General features: G+C 50.5%; 1 protein-coding gene across 1 annotated transcript; it reads left to right on the top strand.

Moving 5' to 3' along the window:
• Nucleotides 1-793: 793 nt before the first annotated feature.
• DVL3 (dishevelled segment polarity protein 3) lies at nucleotides 794-17,309 on the top strand. The gene is made up of 16 exons (XM_079101528.1): nucleotides 794-1,231; nucleotides 6,623-6,692; nucleotides 7,201-7,322; nucleotides 7,443-7,552; nucleotides 7,725-7,860; nucleotides 8,036-8,129; nucleotides 8,335-8,404; nucleotides 9,209-9,348; nucleotides 9,477-9,553; nucleotides 9,667-9,734; nucleotides 9,908-10,057; nucleotides 10,633-10,764; nucleotides 10,958-11,125; nucleotides 13,985-14,200; nucleotides 14,302-14,712; nucleotides 15,542-17,309. Exons 1-16 carry the CDS (start codon nucleotides 1,071-1,073, stop codon nucleotides 15,571-15,573), a joined length of 2,157 nt encoding a protein of 718 aa, XP_078957654.1. The 5' UTR covers nucleotides 794-1,070; the 3' UTR covers nucleotides 15,574-17,309.
• Nucleotides 17,310-17,540: the final 231 nt, after the last annotated feature.

Below are 17,540 nucleotides of genomic sequence, written 5' to 3'. Positions count from 1 at the left end.
GGTCACTATCCAATCACTTCGTTTTACCTTCTTCATAGCATCGGTAAGAAGTTATTTAACAAGCCTATGTGCTTCCAGTGGAGTGAAGGTCCTGAGGGCAGACTTGGCTTTCTTGCTACCGCCTTCACATGCAGCATGTTTTGCAGTGTAATAGGCACTCAATATTTATTTAATGAATTAAAAGCTAAGGGATGAGAGCATCTGTTAGGAACCGATTATAACTAGTTCTATCTTGAGACTTATGTCCCAATCATGCATGTATCCGCTCATTCTTCACTCAATCCATTTATTAAACCACTTTGCACCTAGGCATTGAGGTTAGAAGGATAAACCAGAATTTGATCCTGCCCTGTCCTCAAGGAGCTCAGTTAAGTAACCTTAATGACAGCAGCTGTGCTTCCCAGCAGATCCTAAAGGGCCTTCCTTGTTGAGGCCACTCTCCTCCAGATATCCACAGTCAGATCTTAAGATTCACCCTCCTCCTCCAGACCATCTCTGGGGACCAAAGCGATCCCTGCATTCCACCCCTCAAGGGCGGCAGAGGAGCCACAAATCTCCCTGGGGTCTAGAATGAGGACCTTGAAGGGTCCGGGAACAGGGTCATCCGGCCAAGACCTTCCCTTCCATCTCTGAGGGCCTGGGACCCGAGCGTCAGAAGCGATCACCGCCGCCCGGAGGGTGGGCGGAGAGTGGACTGGCCCGGCCCAGGCCCGGAGATCAGCGGCTAGGCCAGCGCGGCTCCGCGGCGGCCGGAGGCGGGGCCGCGCCGGGGCGGGGCCGCGCCCGGGCCGGGGGAGGGGAGCGGGCCGGGCCGCAGCCCAGAGCCGGGAGGGCCGCGGCCACCGGAAGAATCGCTGTGGCCAGCCGAGCCGGGAGAGTGGGGAGCGGAAGCAGCGGCGGCAGGCGGCGCTGGGACCCGGGAGCGGCCGGAGAACAAGGGAGCTGGCGCCGCGGCCGGCCGCCGAGCGGGGCTGAGCCGCTGGGCCGCGCAGAGCGCCGCCGCCGCCGAGAGGCCCGGCCCGGCCGCCCCAGCAGGCCGCGCGCGGGCCGCCCGGCCCGAGGCCGGAGCCATGGGCGAGACCAAGATCATCTACCACCTGGACGGGCAGGAGACGCCGTACCTGGTGAAGCTGCCCCTGCCCGCCGAACGCGTCACCTTGGCAGACTTTAAGGGCGTTCTGCAGCGACCCAGCTACAAGTTCTTCTTCAAGTCTATGGACGACGATTTCGGGTGAGCACGGTCCCTTGCCCGGCCTCCGGGGAGCCCTGGCGCTCGGCTTCCAGGGGCCGACGCGACCACTTTGGACTCCCTGGCTATATTGACTTCTATCCCCACTCGCTGCAAGGGGGCTACTCGACCCATCTGAGCTCCCTTTTGCTTTGGGGGGGGTTGGAGTTCCAGTCCTTGAAGGGACTCCCAGTTCCTGCCAGTCAGGCCCCTCGCCTCCCTAGAGACCAGTGGCCCACATAGACAGACACACCCCCCCCCCCCCCCCCCCCCATTCCAAAGCTGAAGTCTCCAACCCTCCGCCTTCCAGGGAGCCTCCTTTTTACCATAGACTTGGGATGTTTGGCCCCGGCCTGCCTTCCCAGTTTTTTCAGCTCCACAATTCAGCCATATTTGGAGTATCCTGCATCTAAGAGCCATGCTGTGGGACTTTGAACTGGGGGAAGGGGAGCTGGGGGTACTCCACCTGGCTGGAAGATAGAGCCTGCAGACCTCATATGTACTTAGCTGTCCCCCCTTGCTTGTGGGGACTGATGGGGATGATGTGGGCTGAGCACAGTGCCTGACGCCCCCCACCCCCCAGAGGGAGTCCTCACTAATCCAGGTGCTGATCTCACCTCTCAATTTTTCCTCCAGATGGTGACTCAGGGGGAGACATTGGAAAGGGCCTTAGAGTCTGGGTGGGAGGGCCAAGAAGAGCCTCTTGGCATTCTCCATGTTCCCCTCGCTGGTGGGGGTCTTCCCCTCTGCCCAGTTACAGGGCTTTGGACAGGCAGTTTGGAAGCAGCGACTGCCCCTTTAAGAGGGGTTGGAATGTTGCAGCCGGAAGGTTCTGTAGCAGCTGGCCTGGGAGGGGGAGCCTGGCCGATCCCCCCCTCCACTCTCAGGGGACTGGGGGAGGGGGAGGCCCCCACACTAACTGGGCGCTAGGCCTGGAGGCTGCTGGGAAGGCCTCCTTGGTCCTCCAGGCCTGAAGGCTGCCTCTCCAGCCCTAGCCTGAGGCCTGCATTGCTCTTTGCAGCAGAGGCCCCAGAGCCGAGTAAGGAGAGATATTCTTCTCCCCCAGTGTTCCTCAATCTGGCTTCTCTCCTAAGACCCAGGCCCTCCTAGCCCCAGGAAGCAAAGCACCTTCTATCTGCTGCCTGGCATGTTTGTTGTCACCTTCTGTCCTGGAACTCAGAATTGAATGAGCCCATGAAATCGTGTGTGTGTGAAAGTGCTTTGTACAATGGGGAGTATACTGTGTAGGTTCTTTCTATTCTTGATCCTGTTGTTCTTCCAACCCCAGAGTGGGGACTCCTAGTGTAGTGATGATTGTCTGGCTTCAGTCTGGGACAGACATGCCTGATTGGAAGATTGTAAAGAGAATCAGTCTGGAAGCTTTGGGGAGAAGGAGGTGGGTGCCTCAGTTTGGCAGGGAAAATAATATAGGGTTATAAAGGACTGATACTGCTTTAGAGTATGGGATGGGGGAAAGTCATCCAGAGTCCTGTATGGGCCAGTCCCTTGAGGAAAACTGAAACAGGTCTGTAGCTCCAGCCCCCACCTTGCCCCTGCCTCCTAAGCAGACCTTTCTGGGCTGCCTTCCACTCTCCCAAGTCTGCTGTTAAATTGGGCCTAGCTACAGTTACTAGAGGGCACTCATTATATCCTCTCACAGTTAGTTTAATATTTTTCCTTAAATTTACTGTTAATCATCTCATTTTTTTCCCTAAGCTTGACCCAACTAATAATACAAAATCAACCACAGTTCTTATTTTCTATTTATATCTCTTTCCAAAATTTGTTACAAATAAACATTGAACTAAGCAATGTTTATCATGTACCACCTGAAACTATCTTGCTTACATCAATGGTATTTGAAGCACCCCTTGCAAGATATTAGAGTTGACTGTACTAACAGGGTTGGGAATAGTGCTAAAAATGAAGTGGAGAGACTGAGCATTGTGGTGCATGCCTCTAATCCCAGCAAGTGGGGAGGCTGAGGCAGGATGATCTCAAGTTTGAGGCCAGTCTGAGTTAGCAAGACCCCATCTCAAAAGAAAAAGAGAAAAAGATCCAGATATTTAGCTCAGTGGTAGAAAAATAGAGGACATTGATGGACTAAATGGTTTTAGTCCCAGCAGATTAAATGAGTAGGAGACCTGGTAGAGCTATCTGGTTACAGAAAACTAGGCAAGTGTATATACAGTTTGTTTATTTTACAAATTCTTTTTATGGTGCTTACAGTGTGCCAGACTGATCTAAATGCTTTGCAAATCTTTACTCACAGAATCTTCATGATAGCCCTATGAAATAAATGGTACAAACCCCACTTTACAAGTGAGGAAATTAGAGCACAGAAAGCTTAAGTAACTTGCCCAAGGTCACACAGCTTGGCTGACATCAGTAATCTGGCTCCATAGTCTAAAACCTTAGTCACAAAGTTGTAGGTGTGATTGTTATCACCATTTTACAGATGATCCTTCTCTGGGAGATGGTAAGCTTGGACAGTTGGGGAGGTGATAGGGCTACCTTATTAAGCCCATACTAGGGACCCCTGCTGACAAGAGGGAAAGAAGAGAAAGACTGCTGCCCCACCAACAGTGTCTCCCCTCCAGGCTTACCCTCTGAGGTTGGGATGTGAGTGTTTGTCAAACCCAGGGCAGGCCCAGCCCTCTTAAGTAGAGTAATGGAGGAAGGATAAACATTTTCAGCACTAAGGAGATGGTAGATGAATGGGGTACCCTGCTGCTAGTCTGACCTTGAGCTGTGGAAAGGGGCAACATAGCAAGTTAGGAAACTGTGTTGCTTCCTCTTCGTATCACACACTGCCCTGCCTCAGGGCCTTCTACCTGGGGCACTCTTCCCGTCTCCTCTAGGTTCAAATCCCTCATCCTTATATCCCTACACAGTTCCTAGCCTGGCCCTGACACTCAGCAGATGTCTCTCTAGCAAATGAACACACCTGTTGCTTTATGGCTCTAACTTCTCCTCCCCTCTTGCAGTATGCTTACATAACTACCCACTGGACTGTACCTTCTCAGAGTATAAGGCAGGCTCCAGGCCTGATGCTTCATGACGTCCTTGTTGCATGGGACCTAAAGCCCACTGGGCTCTTGACAAAGCTTGTGTGTCCATGTGGTACTAGGCATGTAACCCAGGGGTGCTCTACCACTGAGCTACATCACCATCCCTTTTTAATTTTTTATTCTGAGACAGGGACTTGCTAAGTTGCCAAGTCTGGGCCTGCACTTGGAATTCTCCTGCCTCAGCCTTCTGAGTAGCTGGGATTATAGGCAAGTGCCACTGTATCTGGCTCAGCAAAAGCTTTTTAATAGGATGAATGATTAGCAGATTTGTTTGGTCCCTGCCTTTAGAAACTTACACAAAGTTAGAAAGAGGGTGTGGATCCCACCAAAAGTTGGTTGAATTAGTAACTAGTTTTATTATATGCCTGACCATGCCAGGCATTTAAGAATCCCACTTACCAGGTAAGACAAAGCCTTGGAAAAGTTAAGAGACTACTCTAGGATGGGAGGGCTAATAATGGGAGGGAATCTGAATGTATATTTGTCTGACTCCATGGGGGGATGGGAGGCGGGTGTTAAAGAAAGAAAGACGGTGGGGGTGTGGTATGTGGAACCCTGCGCCATTCAGCTCTGTGGTGGAAGATACAAGCTTCTGAGGTCCCCCAAGGCTGCTGAGGATCAGCTGATCATTGTGAGTCAGCAGAGACTTGGCGACCTGTCGGTGACCCCCAGAAAGAGAGGAAACATCTGTAGTGTGGAGCAGTGTGGTGGGGCCTGCTAGGGGAGGTCCCAGAGACTCAGCAGCAGTTTCCCACAAAGGGAGACCCTCTCCAAAGTAGGACACAGAGTCCGTGCCATGTGGCACATGCACCCCCTTTCCCTTTGAGCTTTGGCTGTCATGTGGGTCTGCTTGGGTTATCCTGTGACCAGATTGGCTGTTGGGTATAAGTTACCTCTCTGTCACTTCTTTCCAGCCTGTTTTTCTCTAGGCTTTCTGCCATCATGATCCTGAGCAAGATGATTTGGGCTGTTTTCTTAGGGTCGCTGTGGGGAAAATGATGGGGAGCCAGAGCTGGTTGGGAGGGAAGAGGGCAGGCTTGGCCTGCGAACTTGGCTTTGAGTCCAAGAATGTGAGCATCACAAGGAGCCAAGCACGTTCCTGACTCTGGGCAGAAGCTGCTCTATGAATGAGGGAAGAGTGGTCTTCCCAGCCTCCTCCTTGCTGTCTTCCTTCTCTGCTCAAGATCCTAGGCATGTGCCATGTGTTTGACAGCACTCAAACTTTTCCATTCTCTTTCTTGCCCTAAACCTAGCCAGTGTTTGACTTCTTACCTCACCACATTCCCCAAGCCAAACTACATACCATGACCACCTCCCATACCCTGCATGCCCCACATCACTGTCCCCTCACCACCTACCCTCCTCATAAACCCATGTTACCTTTGTCATTGCATAGGAAAGAATGTGACATACAGTTGAAAGGGTGTGAGTTCAGCATCAGATGAGCCTGGGATTGCATTCAGCTCTGACTTCCATGAACTTCATGACCCTGGATAAGTTACTGAATTTCTGTTAGTTTCCTTATTCATGAAATATGTATTATATTGTCTACGTATAAGACTGATGTGAAGATTACATATTCTAAATATAGGGACAGAAGATGGCATAATAAGTAAGAATCAGACTTTAGAGTCAGGCTGACCAGAATTCAAATGCCAGCTCTTAGCTTACTATTAGTGTGAATTATAGGTGAATTACTGAACCTATTGAGCCTAGTTTCCCCATCTGTCCCCAGCATTGTATGAGTATTAAATGAAACAATACAAGTAAAGCACCCAGCAAAATGCTCAGCCTATGATGCTTGCTCAATAAATGAGAATAATTGTCACCATCAGTTATCTTAATGGCACATGGAAGATGTTCAGTAAATGTCTTCTCCCCTTCTTCCTTAATTTCCTGGTCCATACCTCCCAGAACAATGTCAGGATTCTAGGTTGCAAAGGGAAGATCAGTAATACTTGTGTCCTTTTTCCCAATTTGGAACTCTGAGAAAAAGAAAAAGTCCAGCCTAGGAAAGCTACGTGGGGCTGGGTAAAGCACTTTGGAGGTTACAGGGAATGGCATGGGGACAGTGGTATATCTGTTGTAATCAGCAATCATCTGATGATTTAAAGGATGTCCCAGGAAGATAGCTGGTCCAAGCAGGGCTGGTGTCTTCTTGGTGATGCTAAAGAGATGTCCCTAGGTCACCCCCCTTGCTCCCATTTGAACAGTATTGTGCTGGTGACTTAAATCACGGTTTAGGATGGAATACAGCTGGGATTATGAGGACCCTCCATTTACATACCAGAAAGTTCTCTCTGACATCCCCCTTTCCCTACAGAGTTGTGAAGGAGGAGATCTCGGATGACAATGCTAAGCTACCCTGCTTCAATGGCCGAGTGGTATCCTGGGTAAGGAGCCTTCAGTCTCCATCCACCTGCATGCCTGTACTGGTTCGAGGGAGGGAAGGCATCCTGGGATTATAGATGGTGGTTTTATGCTTCAGTATCTGAATTTTCCTTTAGTTTTTTAACTGAACTATTTCTCACCCCAACTTCTTCACTTTTTAATGACAAGTGGGAGCCGTGGGAAAGGGTAAAAGGAAGAAACCAAAAACACATGTGGAGATAAAAATGTCTCCTGTGCCCATTGAGATACCTGCTGTTACCTGGTGACCTCTGCCTGGGACCACTGACCCTTGTTCTCCATCTCCCACTCCACTTGAGCAACCCATGCCTCCAAGGTCCCCCTCAACCTGGGTACGGGGCCACACCTCACCTCAGCTGCCCTTGCACAGTCCAGTTTCTTCTACCTGCTTCCTTCTTCCAAGGCCTTCATACCCTGCCAGAAGCCAACCCCCCCCCCCGATCTCCCTGGTGCCCCCTGTGACATAGATCTCACTTATTTTCTCCTTATCAGCTGGTATCAGCTGAGGGCTCACATCCAGAGCCAGCCCCCTTCTGTGCTGATAACCCATCAGAGCTGCCACCACCTATGGAGCGCACAGGAGGCATTGGGGACTCCCGACCCCCATCCTTCCAGTGAGTATTGCTTGAGGGTGGGGAGGGCCCTTGGGAGAGGGCCGCATCAGCTCAGCCCAGGGCTGGGGGAGGGAACCCCCAGCCTGCCCCCTCCCCCACCAAGTCCTCTCTTCCCTGCAGCCCTCATGCTGGTGGGGGCAGCCAAGAGAACCTGGACAATGACACAGAGACAGATTCCTTGGTGTCTGCCCAGCGGGAACGGCCACGCCGGAGGGATGGCCCTGAGCATGGTGTGTCTTCCCTGAACAGGAATGCCTTCCCCACATCTTCCCAGTCCCACCTTTCTGCCCTATGTCCTGAGCTCTGGATATGCCTGGCCCCAATGAAGCTCCTGGCCTGTGCCTCTCTCCTCCCTTCCCCTGAACCGAGCATTGTATGAACCCAGCCCTCCGTCCCCTGCAGCAACCCGGCTAAATGGAACTGCAAAGGGGGAGCGGCGACGGGAGCCTGGTGGTTATGATAGCTCATCCACACTTATGAGCAGTGAGCTGGAGACCACAAGCTTCTTTGATTCAGATGAGGAGGATTCTACCAGCAGGTGGGGCTTTAGTTTCATGGGTACTGTGGGGCAGGTGACCCCAAGGAGCCCTGAACTCTGAGGATGCTGGCTCCTGGGAGGGATGTGGACTTTGTGTTGGGGACCTGGGCCCTGCAGTGCCTCTCATAGGGCAGGGCTGGGCCAGCCTGGTGGGGAACGACTGTGGGCCCCACAGGTTCAGCAGCTCCACAGAACAGAGCAGTGCCTCACGCCTGATGAGAAGACACAAGCGGCGACGGCGAAAGCAGAAGGTCTCACGGATTGAGCGGGTATGGGGCCTGGGATGCTCAGGATGGGTGGGGGCAGATTGTGAGCCCTTTCCAGGCAGGCTCAGCTTGTTCTTCCTCAGAACCCTTCCCTTGGTTCAGCGTCTAGAACCATAGAGGGTGAGGGGAGCAGTGCTGAGGAGAAACCAGGTAGGAACAGCGAGTTCCTGCCACCCCACCTGCAGCTCAGGGCCTTTGTCTCTTCCAGTCCTCATCCTTCAGCAGCATCACAGACTCCACCATGTCTCTCAACATCATCACAGTTACTCTCAACATGGGTGAGTCTGGGGAAACAGTTCTCTTGAGCACCTACTATATGCCAGATACTGGGCAGGCATGAGGGCTTCTAGGAGACACAAGATTTGACCTTTACTCTCAAGCAGTTCTCTTGCATAAACATTAGCTAAAACTTACTCTGATCACTTTAGTACCTCATGGTCAAAGCTATGACAGATAAAAGCAGAGAGAGCTGTAGAAGCAGAAATGGCACCAAAAGTCTTCTTAGAGGCTTCTAAGTACCCTGCCCCTTGCCATCTTTAGCCATTGTATCCTTGCTCTCTGATTTCTGCCCTAGGTACTCTTTTTTTTTTTTTTTGTCTTGGTATTGAGGTTTGAACCCAGGCCCGATGTATACTAGGCAAGTGCTCCACCACCTAGCTGTATCCCCACATCTCACTGAGTTGCTGAGGCTGACCTTACACTTGGGATTCTCCTGCCTCAGCCTTCCAAGTAGCTGGGGATTACAGGTGTGCACCACTACATCTGGTTGCTAGGGACTTTATATATAGGAGACAGCTGGACGTAGTGAAAAAACCCAATTTGAGAACTTAGAAATCTGAGTTTGAATTCTGCCAGTTATTGGCTTAGAAAAATCACTTAAATTCACTTAATTTCAATTGACTGATCTGTAAAATGATGCAGAGTCACTGCCCCATAGCCAGTAGGGATTCAATGAAAGCATGGGTAAGTGCACTATACACAGTGCTTGATTTGGATTCAGTACATATTAGTTTTTGTCCCTTTCCATCCTGTTCTAAGAAAGGACTCTTGCCCCTCTTAAGCTGTTAAATTATTCCCTGTAGAAAAGTATAACTTCTTGGGCATCTCCATTGTGGGCCAAAGCAACGAGCGTGGTGATGGAGGCATCTACATTGGCTCTATCATGAAGGGTGGGGCTGTGGCTGCTGATGGACGTATCGAACCAGGAGATATGCTGTTACAGGTATCATTGCCCACCCTGGGTTGTAGTGTGGATAGAGGGTGGGGAGGAGTCCCTGCCCTCTGGAAAAAGATCTCCTGCCCCCTCTCCCCTGTACAGTCTGTTATCCAACTCCTGGTTCTCTTTCTCAGGTAAATGAGATCAACTTTGAGAACATGAGTAATGATGATGCAGTTCGGGTACTACGGGAGATTGTGCACAAACCAGGGTATGGATGGAATAGAGCACTGGGGAGGATGGAGTATACATTTCTGGCTGTCCTCAAGAGGCTTGGTCTGGCCTCCTCACATTCTACCCTCAATAGGACATCTTTGTTTTCAGGCCCATTACCCTGACTGTAGCCAAGTGCTGGGACCCAAGTCCGCGTGGTTGCTTCACATTGCCCAGGAGTAAGTAGATGGTGTGTGTGTGGGGGGGGGGGGGACTCATCCCTGAAGCCAGTATTTAACATCTTTGAGCCCTTTCCCACATTTCTGCTGTGTTTCCCTGAACCCCCACACCTACTTGTTGGGCCCAGCAGTGGGCAGGGTGAGCAGCCTGTGATGCCTCATCCTCCCTGCAGGTGAGCCCATCCGGCCCATTGACCCTGCGGCCTGGGTCTCCCACACTGCAGCCATGACAGGCACCTTCCCTGCTTATGGCATGAGCCCTTCCCTGAGCACCATCACCTCCACCAGTTCTTCCATCACCAGCTCCATCCCTGACACAGAGCGTGAGTGTCTAACCTTGTCTCCTGGACTATGCAGACAGGGCCAGGTGGGAAGACTGATGAGGGGCACTAAAGCATCAGGGAGGACCAGAGAGGGGACTCTGCTCATTCCAGTTATCTCACACTGTAATTTCTGCCAGCAGGCACTCATTCTTCACTAAACATTGTTTGCTTCAGAACCCACATTGAGCACCCAGGGAGTCTCAGTTTCCTCTTGTAAAATGGTACTATTAATATATACTTTACAAGGTTCCTATGGGTTTAATAAGAAACTATAAGTGATAACTTTATGCCATCGGTGTGTGGCATAAAGTAAGCACTCAATAAATGGCTGCCATTTTTATTATTATAACATACATGAATGCATTGTACTAAGTACCTTCTTTTATGTTACTGAACTCTTTCTTCAGATATCCTTGTAAATAGCTAAAATTCCCAATTTTATAGAAGAGAAAACTGAGTGTCCAAAAAATCAGTAATTTGTCCAGCATTGGTCCATAATTATTGTGGAATATTAACTCTTATTTATCTAACTCCAAAACCCCTTTCTGCCTCACCATTCTGCTTCCCACCCCCAGGCCTAGATGACTTCCATCTGTCCATCCACAGTGACATGGCTGCCATCGTAAAAGCCATGGCCTCCCCTGAATCGGGGTTGGAGGTCCGAGATCGCATGTGGCTCAAGATTACCATTCCTAATGCTTTCATCGGTGAGAGAGCCCCATGGTGGGATGAAGGATAGGGGCGGAATGATGGGACAGAGCAGGTCAGGGGTGGGGGGACTCAGTAACTCCCTCGGGCCATTCATGTGAGCTGGAACCAGCACCAGCCTCATAACTTCTATGAGGCCAGATGAATCCAAATCAGGTGGGCCTCCCAGTCAACTGGCAGCCTTATCCTCAGGCTCAGATGTGGTAGACTGGCTGTACCACAATGTGGAAGGCTTCACTGACCGACGGGAGGCCCGCAAGTATGCCAGCAACCTGCTGAAAGCCGGCTTCATCCGCCACACTGTCAACAAGATCACCTTCTCTGAGCAGTGCTACTACATCTTCGGTGACCTCTGTGGCAGTACGTGCTTTGCTGACCTTCTTGCCCTGCCTCCTGGCTGGGAGTGGGGAGGTGCACAAGGTTATGGTAGCAGACCCCAGGGAACATAGATGGGGCACAGCAGAGCTGGGGACCTGGTTCAAGACCTGAGAGTTCTATGGTGGAAACAGTCCAATCTAACCTCTTCACCTGCCCCACATCTCTTCTCAGGCCTGGCATGTTCTAAGTGCCTTTTCTGTGCCCGGCACAGTGCTGGTAGTTTCTAAAAGTATCATCTCATTCTCACTGGATCCTCACAATTCCCCCAGAAGCAGGGAGGATTACTATCCACTATCCATGTCCTCAGATGAGGAAACTAAGATGTCTCAGTATGAAATAGTCTGTCCCAGGTCTCACAACTAGTGGTAGAGGATTAAGCCTTAGATCCAGTGTCTTCTCACTACCTGGGGATGCTCTGGGTGTGTAGTACTACAGAAACATTTTCTCAGTGATGCTAAACGGAGTGCCTGCACTTGGTCTCTGAACCAAGCAGGACCTGCAACTGACCAGGGCAGGATCTGTTACTGACCAGAGGCTTCAAATCCTCCTCAGATCCCTTAAGGCAGGCTGTGCTCTAGGATGAAGCTGGAGAAGCTGTCAGGACCAGGTGGCAGATAATTCTGTAAGCCATACCAAGGAGTTTTGACTTGATCCTGAGAGAGCACAAAAGCAGTGAGGTTATGAAGCAGCAGAGATCTACAGGGAACCTCCCTTCTCTTTAGCCTGGGGACAACCCTTAGGATAGGGTATTCTTAGAACAGGATAGCACTGCCCAGGGCTGAGAGCTGAGGCCCACCCCCAGCAGCCACCTGTGCCCAGCAGTGCCAACTGGTGTCTAAAGCAAACTCTTAAAATGCTTCAGGTAAGGTTTGAGGCACTAGAATGGCTGATCCTGCAAAGCACAGCCCATGGGAGGAGAGTAGGATCCCTAGGCCTTAGCAGTTTGAGCATGGACCCATGAAGTAGTGATAGATGCTTAGGATTATGGAGTTTGACAGTTCTGAGTTCAAATCCTAGCTCCATCCTTATTGTGTGAGGTACGAGTAAGTGATCTAGTCTCTTAATGTATCTGTAAGATGGAGATTAGATTAGAACCTGTCTCATAGAACTTTTTCGAGAATAAGATAATGTATACAGTGCTCTTAGTGTAGTGCGTGGCTCATAGCATATGTTCTATAAAAGTTGCCTGTGTTTATATATTTAATTGATTCTAAGATGCATTCTTTTTTTCATATTTCAATATCTGAAATTGGGGTACATCTTACAATCAAGAGCTTCTTAGACTCTTTTGAAATGTTACTATTTTCATCATTAGCAGAACTCATCCCTGATCTTAAACCTCTAGGGACACCTAAAGCTTCCAAGGCATATATGGCCTTTGTTTAAAACATTGTTTCTTCCCTGGCCCCACCCAGGTCTTTGATCCATGGCCCCAGACCACTCAAGGCCCAGTTCAGGGTCATGCTGATAGAACCTTTTCCTTTTCACTTGACCAAAGTCTCCTTGGCTGAGAGTAAGGCTGGCTTAAAGGGAAGAACTGGGGCCTAGGTTTCCCCAAGAGCATATATTTACATATCCCAGAACAATAGCATGCAGGCTAAAGTCATCACCCATTCTTTGGGAGTGAGCAAGAAAGACCACTGCTTCCCTCAACCCTGCCCCATGGTGCTGCTGGCCACTGGACAGGTTGATAGCTTGGCTGACAGGCTCCACAGATACCTCAGATCCCCTTCTCCTGATTTTTCCTTGCACGGCTGGGCTGACTCACCTTAGGGCTTAGAGGAAGAGCTGTCTTATTATATGGGGCAGGTGGCCTCTAGCCCTAGTTCTCTCCAAGCTGTAGGACCTGTGGAGGGTGTGTGAGCAAGGGATGATCCTTATGCTCCCTTCAAGGTAGTTCTAGCATTGACAAGGACAGCTTTGCCCTTAAGGAGCATAAAATTTCCCCAGGAAGCCAGTGTCATGAAATAAGTAATGATAAATAGAGTGAGTTGGTGCCAGGCCAGAGGCACCTATGTTGTTCTGTCTGGCCCTTCCCACCTTATATCCAGCTACCCTAGCAGTACCAGGAAAATGTGATCAAGGCAAAGTCCTTGATGGGCTTCTAATGAAGATACATCTATCTATATCTTTATCTATCTATATCTATAGATAGATAGATAGATTTCTAAAGGAGAAAAAGGGCAAAATTTCACAATTTCCCCAAACAGCTCCCTGCTTCTAACTAATGGCCTCATCTGGAGAGGTAAAGAGAAAGTGAGCAACTCTTAGCTTCTGTTCTGCCTATAGTCATGTTGATCTCTGGCTGCTCTTTTAACTTGTGTGGACTTGACTTTCCTCACCTGGAAAACTTCATGGAGTTGTGGCAGTCTTTGAGGGAGATAGAGTGCTGACTAGTATGCTTAATGAAGCGGAGGTGTGCAGTACTTATAGGTCATTCAGTACTTCAGCCTTCCACATCCCCTGACCTAGGACTCTCTAAGTGAACAAAAGAGAAAATGGCTGAATAGCAGTCTTATCCCTTCTTCCAGCCCACTAAGGAGAAAGGAGAGAATGCTACAAGCTTGGTAGGGGCTTCCCAGGTCCTGGGAGTTGGGTATTGGGATTGACCCAGAATCTGAAATGATGACTCAGGCTTGCTAAGGAGGGTCTCCAGGGCTGTGTCTGGTAGTGCCAAGGAGTTCTGCAGAAGGGGTGAGCTCTCTGGCCTGTGCCATGCCTACTCCCGTTCTGACCAGAAACTACCACTGTTGCCTACCACCAGACCTAGTTCCGCAACCCCTCTCTCCTGAATAAGGAGTCCAGGGAACAGACTCAGCTTACCCAGTCTTTCCTCCGCAGACATGGCCAACCTGTCCCTCCACGACCACGACGGTTCCAGCGGTGCCTCTGACCAAGATACGCTGGCACCTTTGCCGCACCCTGGGGCTGCCCCTTGGCCTATGGCTTTCCCTTACCAGTACCCACCGCCTCCACACCCCTACAACCCCCACCCAGGCTTCCCAGAGCTCGGCTACAGTTATGGTGGGGGCAGTGCCAGCAGTCAGCATAGTGAAGGTAATTACCGCGGAGGGACCGTGGAGGGAGCTACAAGTGAGCCCAGGCTGCCTGCGTCAGCTCTAAGTGTCCCCGACTCCGACCCTGCTTGTCTTCTACAGGCAGTCGGAGCAGTGGCTCAAATCGTAGTGGCAGCGATCGTCGTAAGGAGAAGGACCCAAAGGCCGGAGACTCCAAGTCTGGCGGCAGCGGCAGCGAGTCGGACCATACAACACGCAGCAGCCTGCGGGGGCCACGAGAGCGGGCACCCAGTGAACGCTCGGCGCCCGCAGCCAGCGAGCACAGCCACCGCAGCCACCATTCACTGGCCAGTAGCTTGCGCAGCCACCACACGCACCCGAGCTATGGCCCTCCTGGAGTGCCCCCTCTCTACGGCCCCCCAATGCTGATGATGCCCCCTCCGCCTACAGCCATGGGGCCCCCAGGAGCCCCTCCGGGCCGCGACCTGGCCTCTGTGCCCCCAGAACTGACCGCCAGCAGACAGTCCTTCCGCATGGCCATGGGAAACCCCAGTGAGTTCTTTGTGGATGTGATGTGAGCAGGGCCTCTCCCCCACTGCCATCCCACCCCCCACCCTCCACCACATCCCTCTCCGTCAGTCCGTCCGTCTTTTTTACTTTGTCTGGTACCTGAAAGGGAAATAAATGCAACTAAATCCAGGTGCGCTAGCTAACTGCTCGCTGGGCGCAGCAAGGGCGGGGTGTATCTACCGTTCAGCTCTGCATCCCCTAACCCGGCTCTGGCCCAGCTTGTTCCCTCTGCTAACTAACCTTAGGGGGAAGTCCCAGGATCCTTCATGTCCCCGAGTCCTCACTTGCTGGTGCTTACTTCCCTCTGCCCCATCTTCACACACTTTAGGAGCTGACTCCAGTGGTGTCCTGGGGGGTCCGCTTACCACCTTCCCCTGCTTTTACCCCCTTCATTCATTTGGCTTCATCATCCCGGTATTAAGTTCATCCTCTCAAGCATGTGTCCAAATCTCTTGATTTTACCCCACAGTACTGACACCAAAAAAGTCACTTCATCTGCCCTGCCTAACTCTTCCCTGCCTGCTGCCTCAGATCTGTACCTGAGCTATAGTTATCCTTCAGTAGCCATTCATGCTGTTTATCCCTGCCTGTACCCATTCCTAATCAGAAGCCAGAGGGGCCCTTCGGGTGCTGAGCAGCTAGTGGTTTCCAGAGAGCATCTCTGCTGAACCCGTAGCTCCCGTGCCTGACTCGTGTGCTGGTTCCTTCAGACCCTAACCCTACTAACCAGCAGGCTCATCTCACCTCCCGGCCTGAAACATTTCTTTTCTTTCTTTTTTTCCTCCCCCAATTTTCCCTGGGCATGGAGCAGCCAAGAATTTCGGGCTGTTTGACTTTCTGTGAACCCCAAGCAAGGGGAGGCGCAGCCTCCGAGGAGACAAGGAACCCTGCTTCAGGAGCCCTCGGGGCTTCCCAAGGATGTCCAGCCCCCACACCCACACTTCAGTATTGCTAGGCTTCTGGGACTGGCCCCAGCCTCACCCATGCACGAGGACCCTGTTCTCTTTTCCAGAGAATATGCTTCCCCTCTATATCTCTCCCCTCCCCTCTCTCTCTCTCTCTCTCTCTCTCTCTCTCTCTCTCTCTCTCTCTCTCACTCTCTCTCACACACACACACACACACACACACACACACATATACACAAGTACACACTGGTGCCTATGCAAGTTCACTTAAGCCTCAGGGCTGGTCCCTGCCCAGAGGGCTGGACCCTCTCCAAGTCTTCTCCCAGAATAGTGGGGCTGGTCCCCTGACTTCCCTCTCCCCTTCCTCACTGCCCTCAAGCCACATATTCCCAACATCTTCCTACCTGGATAAAGCCCATAAGCTGGGTCTCAGGCTGGGCTCAGCAGAGAACTCTCCAGGTGACTGACAGGCCATTCTTACCACACACACCTACCCCCCCCCCCCCCCCACACACACACACAGGCTTTCCTGTTTGCACATCCACCATGATACTCCAGAACAAGGACAGAAACCCACAGGCCAGTTGGAGTTGGGCAATAGGGCTTCCAGAACTTTCAGACAGAGTTCCAGTTATTTTTTTTACCTTATTCTCCACTTTAAATAAATTGCAACTTTCTCTTCTAACCTCTACTATAAATTCTCCTGACTTGCCCAGTCTCCCATATTTTTAGGGACAGAATGTCAAGAGTAATATGAAGTCCTTAGCCCAGGTTTTGGGGCAAACCAAAGTAGGGGCATTTTGACATTATTTCATATAACAAATACATCTGGAATTTTAGTGAACAAACACTGCATTGGAAATGTGACTCAATCTTGCTTGCCTTCTGGAAGCTTTGGGTTTGCTTCCCAATCCAGGCTGTGGCTTCTTCTAGCCACCATTACAGAGCTATCTCCTGTCCTCTGACTCTGACTTGTCTGGCTTTCTTGAGAATGCCTCCACTATACTATACCTTCGGTGTCAGTTCTTCTGTTGTTCCATCTTTGGTTCACTTCTCTTTCCTTTGTATTTTTTTCCCAAAATGGTGTCATGAATCCCGATGTCCTCAATTGCTGCTGATATGCTGGTGATTCCCAAATATATAGCTCCAACCCCAAATTCCCTCAATCTTTAGATCTGTATTTTTATTACCTACTGACTATCTCCATGGACATGTCCATTTGGACTCAACCCATGTCCCCAACCAAGTGTGTTCCTCCTGAATTCCTGTCCTGATGACCATCACAATCTACACAGGCACACCAGCTAGAAACATTTACAGGCTTAAATTCCTTTTTGAATCTTACCAGTCAGCATATCACATCTTTTCCACTCCAGCAATCTTTCTTGAATTTGGCCCTTTCTCTCCCCTTTGCCTCTAATTTACCAGAGCCTCGGATTTGGAGTCATATTGTTCTGAGTTTGAATTCAAGCTCTGTTTCTTCTTGGTTGCGTGATAGGAGAGTTATTTAACCTCTCTGAGCCTCAGTTCTCTTGTATGTAAAATGATGATAATAATACCTACCTCACAGGGTTGTTGTGAGGATTTAAATTAGATATTGTACGAAAAGTGCCTAGCACAGTGCCTGGCACACAATAGAGTAGGTGCTCAATAAATGGTAACCATTATTATTATTTTATCATTATCATTATTATTTACTCTAAATTGGCAAGTATTTATAGTATGTTTGGAAGATAAAATTCTGGCAGAGGTAGAAGTGAAGCCTTGAATGCTGGCTAAAGGGTTAGAAATCCCGTTTTGTGTCACTTAATGGAATCAGGATGTGACCACAATTTGAGAGAGGCCAGATCTTCATCCTGCTATATCCTGACTTCCGGCAGAAGGATGCTAGGGGACGGTGAGGC

This window comes from Sciurus vulgaris (assembly GCF_902686455.1).
Source record: "Sciurus vulgaris genome assembly, chromosome: 10".
In the NCBI taxonomy this organism is placed as follows: Eukaryota; Metazoa; Chordata; class Mammalia; order Rodentia; family Sciuridae; genus Sciurus; species Sciurus vulgaris.
The sequence above is the reverse complement of the archived record's forward strand: the minus strand, read 5'-3'. Positions and strand labels throughout refer to the sequence as shown.

What these genes read in the sequence shown, in the direction of transcription:
- DVL3 (XM_079101528.1), top strand. Translation starts at nt 1,071, where the DNA reads ATGGGCGAGACCAAGATCATCTACCACCTGGACGGGCAGGAGACGCCG. An exon ending in TCTATGGACGACGATTTCGG is followed by an intron (nt 1,232 to 6,622) that starts GTGAGCACGGTC and finishes CTTTCCCTACAG; the next exon opens with AGTTGTGAAGGAGGAGATCT. An exon ending in GAGGAGGATTCTACCAGCAG is followed by an intron (nt 7,861 to 8,035) that starts GTGGGGCTTTAG and finishes TGGGCCCCACAG; the next exon opens with GTTCAGCAGCTCCACAGAAC.